The 7,233-nt window shown below is 43.1% G+C and overlaps 1 protein-coding gene across 1 annotated transcript; it reads left to right on the top strand.

The window, feature by feature from the left end:
• The first annotated feature begins 657 nt into the window (after nucleotides 1-657).
• On the top strand, nucleotides 658-6,081 carry CRYGS (crystallin gamma S). Its single transcript, XM_083439523.1, has 3 exons — nucleotides 658-897; nucleotides 4,154-4,396; nucleotides 5,739-6,081. The coding sequence occupies exons 1-3, from the start codon at nucleotides 877-879 to the stop codon at nucleotides 6,009-6,011; spliced, it is 537 nt and encodes a 178-aa protein (XP_083295649.1). The 5' UTR covers nucleotides 658-876; the 3' UTR covers nucleotides 6,012-6,081.
• Nucleotides 6,082-7,233: the final 1,152 nt, after the last annotated feature.

Genomic DNA, 7,233 nt, shown 5'->3' with positions numbered 1-7,233 from the left:
ATATGTGATAGCAAACCTAGGTTTGCTGTTGTGTGATGTGCAAAAGCATTCCCATATTATGGTCTACAAATAATACATGTTGGCCCCGCTCAGGAGTTATTTTTATGGACCTTCTCTGGAGCATTGCAGTTGGCTCCCAGTATGTTTCCAAGCGCAATTCAAAGTGTTCATGCTGACTTTTAAAGCTCTAAACAGCTTTGGGCCTGTATACCTGAAGGAGCGTCTTCAACCCCAGCGTTCGGCCCAGATACAGAGATTCAGCTCTGAGGGCCTTCTGGCTGTTCCCTCACTGCAAGAAGTGAGGTTCCTGGGAACCAGTAGAGGGCCTTCTAGGTAGTGGTGCCCACCCTGTAGAATGCCCTCCCATCAGATGTCAAGGAAATAAACAACTGACTTTTAGAAGACACCTGAAGGCAGCCCTGTACAGGAAGGTTTTGAATGTTTGAGGTTTTTTATGTTTTAATACTTTGTTGGAAGCCGCCCAGAAGGGCTGGGGCAACCCAGTCAGATGGGTGACATATAAATAATAAAATTATTATTATTATTAGAGGGCAAGCACTTTTTATTTTGAATATTTCTGACAGGAGTTCAGTGTTCAGACTCAGCAAAGCATTCAAAACCTGATAATGCAACAGGCAATGCCGAAAAATAAAAGGAGCAATGAAGCCTGCCTTTATTTTGTAATCCTGTTTGTTTTTCTAGAACAGATGAATAGCCTCAGAATCACTGACTCAATTTTTGGATCCCATTTTCATGACAAAGCGAATGTCTAGTCTAAAAATGAGCTCACTATAAAATGAGGCTTCCTGATTCTTGCTCTGGCAGCTGCTTCTAGTTCACCTCCTCCTCCAGGAATATTTGCACCCCACATTGATCATGTCCAAAACTGGAAGCAAGGTAAGTATGTTTGTGGTCTCAGGATGCCTCTCTTCCATTCATTGTCTGCAAGAAAATGAACCTCTTCTAACAGGAATGCATTGTTTGCCAGCTTGGCAGAACCAAGAAAAGAGCAGATCCTTGAGTGGCTCCCTGTTTAAGGAGGCAGGTGGTTCATTACTAGTGGAAGATGTACAAGACGTACCAGGTTAGATAATAAACAAACACCTGGAATAATTAGCGGACTTTCCTAGTTTTCCTTGTTGCAGCTCCAGCAGATATAATTCTGTCAAATTGAGATCAGTATTTGAAAATGACAACATTAGACAGTGTGAGATGCTTATTTCCTTCGTTGTTGTTTGTTCTGTGGAAGATGAATAAAGAGGAACCTGGATTTAGTGGCGTGCTTTTCTTTTAAGTGCACATGCAACTCAGCTTGATAAACTTGCAGCATACTGCATGTGAAATAAGTATCTTTGTATGTGCTCTACATTTGTATTTATTTACAAGGCATAAAATGGGCAGAGAACCTGTAATCTTCCACATACAGTGGTACCTCTGGTTATGAACTTAATTCGTTCCGGAGGTCCGTTCTTAACCTGAAACCATTCTTAACCTGAGGTACCACTTTAGCTAATGGGGCCTCCCGCTGCCGCCGCACCGCCGCTGTGCGATTTCTGTTCTCATCCTGAGGTAAAGTTCTTAACCTGAGGTACTATTTCTGGGTTAGCGAAGTATATAACCCGAAGTGTTTGTAACCTGAGGTGTTTGTAACCCGAGCTACCACTGTATTGCTGGGCCACAATTTCATAATCCCCAACCATTGGCAATGCTTGCTGGGGTTGATGGGAATTGGAGCCTAACAAAATCTGGAAGGCCGTGAGTTTCTCGTATTGGGGATGCATGACCAGAGCTGTTGAATTTGGAAGGTCACATAGGCACAATTGTATCTTCTTTCACATCATACTAACAAGCCAAACTGCAAAACCACTCATAATTACCTAGAGTCTACCATGGGATAGGAGAATAAGCTCTCAGAAGGAAGCTTTGCTTGTGCTTCAAGATATGACACTGCTTCACTGAGGGAATTTCCAGACTTCTGCTATTGTCAAGTGTGGGTCACTCATACTGACAAATCCAAATGGACAATTATGGCAGATTGGGAGGTCTCGCATAACATACTCATTTCCCCACTTGATTGGTTATCAGAGTAAAGAACAAAGTGCATTTTGTGTGTGGCTTAGATGTCTTCCCTTCATGTTGCATTGCATATACTGTATGTTGCTGTGCTATTTTGTCTTACATGTCCCAGCTGTGATTACTGGGGAGATACTGCCATTGCTATTGTAACTGCAATTTGGAAAGTGGTCAATTAAGAGTAATGTCAGATATTATCTGTGATGCTGTTTGTTCCAAAATCTAAGCAAATAACTACCAACCCCCCACCCCCTTATTTGATGAGCCTCCCTGGGGAGGGCATGCCACCATTGAAGAGTTGGCCACCTATCACACCTCATTTGGCAGCGATGCATGGAGAAGGGCATTTAAAGATGTGACGACTCCTCTCATCCACCCTAATCCTAATCTGGATTGCCTAATCGGGTCTTTGTACAAACGATGAAGTACAGAAATACAAATGTATTGTTTTGCATGACCTTTAGATTCTTGTTCTTCTAATTTAAGAAGAAGAGGCTTGACCAAGAATGGAGAACACTTCCTGCCTCTGAAGTGTCAAGCAGCTACAACCTTTGGTACTTGGTCAAGAGTCCAGTAGGTAGACTCTGGTGGAAGCAGAGCTAATAGAAAATTGCTTTCCGTTTGCTCTGCTGGGTGGTGCTAGCAGATGGTGGGCCAGTGGTGGGATTCTGCTGCAGGATTCATGCAGAGAATTGAGTGCAAATGTATTCCCCACACAACCACTTCCCCCAAACAGAAATCTGTGTACCCACTGAATATTTGTATGGTTTGAATGTGCGAAGGATAAGTTTACTGCTTCAGATAGAACATATTGGAGGAGGGGACAGCTGTGATCTCCCTCTCCCTCCTCATGTTCCTGTGCCTGGATATGTTGTCCAAATAGGGTTTGTGTGAATTGGCTTTGATGCACATTCTGAAAGGAACAGGGGAACAGCCTGGAGTTCCCCTGTCTTGAACTGAAATGATGATTCCCCACCCCCTCTGGTGCTCAGTGTGATGCCCTTGAGTGAAGCAGCAGGATAGGATTCATTACCAAGCTGCCCATTTTCTAAGAATGTCAGAGGAGGTGCTTTTCCATGTTCCATCTTTAGGCGAAACATATCATATACAAAAGAGAGGGTCTTATCTGCGGTGGCTCCCTGATTGTGGAATGCCCACCTGAGAGACATACGGTACATCTGCTACTGACAATTTTTATTATTTTTGCATCAGGTCACAACCTTTTTATTCACCCAGGCTCTTTGAATTTTGGCATTTTGAGCTGGTTTAATAGCCTTTTTCCTCCTAACTTTATTGTGCTCTTGGTTTGTTGTATGCTGTATTTGTAATTTTACATTTCTTTGCATACTGTCCTGAAATCCACATTTGGATGAAGGGTGATTTATACATTTTTTTAAAGTAAGGAAATGCTGTGAGCTCAAGAGAGTCATATCATACATAAGAAATGCAAACTGTCATCTGCACCTATTGCTGTAATACTGGCTAACCTAACTGCAATGTTACCATAGGCTTCCTGTTAACACTCAGGGTACTTTTTGCCTAAATGCTCTGTCAGCTTGACAGAACAGTGCCTGGCTTGTTTATGAGCCTTGGCATTCACCTAAGGTAACTAAGTCGCAGGTACTCTTGCGCAACTCTCTTGTACCTAAAAATGGAAGAGGAATTCCTAGTGGAGCTTGTTATTTAGGGATAGGGAATAAATTTAATTCAAACTGACCTAAATGCATATCAATATTTGAACTGAAATTTACACTTCTCCAAATTTTTTCACGCAGTTCTCCAAGCAAAACAGTGCACAGAAATAGTTTCAAAATAGTTGTCAGGAAAATTGCAAAAAATGAGGTAAAATTGCATGTAAAATGCGCATTGTAGAGGATGCATAAATTTTCATGCAGATGTGAAAGAAATTGGAAACTGATGCAGATATGGGCCAAATTGGAGTTAAGCTTGGGGGAAAATAGGAAATGGAGAGAAACTGAAATTGATATACGCTCCCATCCCTCGTGTCCATGTAATTTTAGCCAAGCTGCACCACGTCCAGTGGAAGCATGATTCATTTTGTACTTTGCTTGTGTTTCAGATCACCTTCTACGAAGGCAAGAATTTCCAGGGGCGCCGCTATGAGTCTGACAGGGACTGTTTGGATTTCCACACTGACTTGAGCCGCTGCAATTCTATCCGTGTGGAGGGGGGTGCCTGGGTTGTTTATGAGCGGCCAAACTTTGCAGGGAACATGTACGTGCTGACTCATGGGGAATATCCTGAATATCAAAGGTGGATGGGCCTAAATGACCGCGTCAGCTCATGCAAATCTATTCAGCTAGTAAGTTCCTTCCTCTCTGTTTAACTCTGAAATCTGGGCAAATGGGATATTGACACTTGAGACAGGTTCATTTATAAGTCTCCCCTTTTTTTTAAGTACACACAGATCCTCACACTGTATTTAATGTTATTAACACAGATAAACACTAAAACAGGGGTGAGGAAACTGTGGCCCTCCTGATGTTGTTGGACTCCAATTCCCATCAGCCCCAAGCAGCATGGCCCATGGTAAGTATTGATGGGAGTTGTAGTTGAACAACAAAAGGAAAGCCATGGGTTCTCCATGCCTGCATTGAAGAATGTGAAAGCTTTCTTGCTTCCAAGAGCCCTGCTGAATCAAAGGAAAGATCCATCATCTAATCCAGCAACCTGTTCTCACAGCGGCCAACCAGATGTCTATGACTTGATCCACCTAAAGCAAGAGTGGTCAGGGTGGTGCCCTCCAGATATTGTTGAACTGCAGCTCCCATCATCCCTGACCTCATGCTTTTGAGGCTGGGATGGTGCTGGAGGACTCACCTCTTTTGATAGAGCCTTTTGCCTGGGTCTGCAAAAGTTCTGGTAGGTTATAAAGCATGGTTAACAGAATGCATGTCTCATGGGACCTTGGAGTCTGATATGCCATAGGATATTAAAGATGATATATGCCATATTGGGAACAGCTTGCCCAGAGGGCTGAAGCTACAGCAACAGCCTCCTGGCAGCAAAACTACTGTTACTGGAAGGAAGGAGGCAGAACGATGATGAGGTAAGAACTCTGTCAGTGCACTGGCAGGAGTGCTGGATTGGCTTTGCCAGTACACCTGTGCAGCCCAAACTTTACCATTGCCTCATTCCTCTGGTAAGCAGCAGCAACAACATTGCTTCTGGGAGGTTATTGCTGCATCTCCACTGCAAGCCACTCCTGTGCCATGTGCAATTCCCACCATTTGGTTTTACAACAGGGATGGGGAACCTGTGGTCTCCCAGAAGTTGAACTCCAACTCCCATCAGGCTAAGCCAGGATGACCATTGGTCAGGGATGATGGGAGTTGGAGTCCTGCAACAACTGGGCGGGGGGCACACGTTCTCAATCCCTGTTCTATACTCACAATTGGTAATGAATTAGATCCTTCCTGCTTCTTGCTAGGGGGCACTGGCTGACAGGGGTCTCACAGAAAGTATAAAAAGTATAATAAAGATAACTAAATACACATAAAGTGGTGGTTGGTTCTGCAGCCACAATACATTCTTTGCTTTATTGGGTAATGTCTATTTTCCATCCAATATTGCAGTCTGAACTGTGCACAGCCTCTGCTCAGCTCCTCAATAACATGTTGTGTTCTCCATCCTCCTCCTTCTAGCCCGGTGGAGGCAAATACCAAATTCAGCTCTTTGAGAAGGGTGACTTTAGTGGCCAGATGCACGAATCCACAGAAGACTGCCCTTCTGTCATGGATCAGTTTCACCTGCGCGAAATCCACTCCTGCAAAGTCCTGGATGGGGCCTGGGTTTTCTACGAACACCCCAATTTCCGTGGCAGGCAGTATCTTCTGGAGAGAGGAGAGTATAGTAAACCTGTCGAGTGGGGGTCTGCATCCCCAGTGGTCCAGTCCTTCCGCCGTATTGCAGAGTAATGGGCAGCATTAAGTCTAAAGCCGACATGAAAGCTGACTTGATGCCATAAATAAAGCACTTGTGAGTTCAGTTCCGCTTGTCATCATTCATGGTAAAAATGTGCGTCTGTGTGTTTTCTTTAAGGAAGATGACTAATCTCTGGAACATCCATTCACAAGGAAACTTGAGTTTTGCTCAAATTATTGGGGGTGGAGAAGAAATGAAGTTTGTCCCTTTACTTTCTATGACAGCCCATAGAATACTGTTTTTGTTTGTTTGTTTTAAAAGGGATATTCCTAATGGTTTGGCTAAAACTGAGGGGAGTCAGAGGGCAAAGGTTTCAGGATTCCCTCCCATTTCCCTTTTTGACCCCACCTGCACTATACATTTAAAGCAGTATCACACCACTTTAAACATAGTTTCCCCCAAAGAATCCTGGGAATTTTAGTCTGTTGAGAGAACAGGGATTGACTATTAAACCACTCTAGGAACTGTAGCTCTGTCAGGGAAATAGAGGTCTCCTAACAAGTCTGAGAATTGCTGTAATTTCCATCATGATAATCCAACAATTGGTTCAACCTTCTCCAGCCTTCGCTCTCCAGATTTCTGGATTATTATGATTTGAAATGCACTCCCTGCCCTTCATCCCCAAAGCCGCAGGGTAGCTTACAACAATTAAAACTCAAGGTTAAAAACAATTGAGAGTCACAGAAAGAAGGTGAGTTTTAAAAAAAGCTATACTGCAGGTGTCTGAAGTCAGGGTAAAGAGGACTGCAGCTCCCATTAGCCCTGGCCAGCACGTCTGTTAAATTGAAATAAAACTGATTTAAGTTTGTAGTCTTTCCAGCTAACTTAGTCTACTGTAAGCAGACAAAGAAGTCCAGGAGTACCTTTAAAGCTTCATACAATGATCAGATGAACACCCCCGTTTAGATAATAATAGTGGGGTGATTAACTCTTTACTGGAGTCTCTGTACAAAAAGCAAAATAAATAAATAAATGAAATAACAATATATGGACCCATGCGTTCAGAATTTCCATCTCAACACGGACACGTACAATTATAGAGTGGGCTTCTCATAAAAGCACTCTCAAGTATTGCTGAAGGAAGCACATTCAGTCGTGCACTTGAGAAAGCTCTTCTATATTTTAGATTTGTTAGATTCCATAGATAAGGTGCCATTGTATCAAGGGGATGAAGTTTTCTCATTGCAGAGAGATTGCTCTGTTGTTCAGTGTCAA

This window comes from Podarcis tiliguerta (assembly GCF_965153285.1).
Source record: "Podarcis tiliguerta genome assembly, chromosome: 5".
NCBI classification, from domain to species: Eukaryota; Metazoa; Chordata; class Lepidosauria; order Squamata; family Lacertidae; genus Podarcis; species Podarcis tiliguerta.
The sequence above is the reverse complement of the archived record's forward strand: the minus strand, read 5'-3'. Positions and strand labels throughout refer to the sequence as shown.

What these genes read in the sequence shown, in the direction of transcription:
- CRYGS (XM_083439523.1), top strand. Translation starts at nt 877, where the DNA reads ATGTCCAAAACTGGAAGCAAG. An exon ending in TGTCCAAAACTGGAAGCAAG is followed by an intron (nt 898 to 4,153) that starts GTAAGTATGTTT and finishes CTTGTGTTTCAG; the next exon opens with ATCACCTTCTACGAAGGCAA. An exon ending in CATGCAAATCTATTCAGCTA is followed by an intron (nt 4,397 to 5,738) that starts GTAAGTTCCTTC and finishes TCCTCCTTCTAG; the next exon opens with CCCGGTGGAGGCAAATACCA.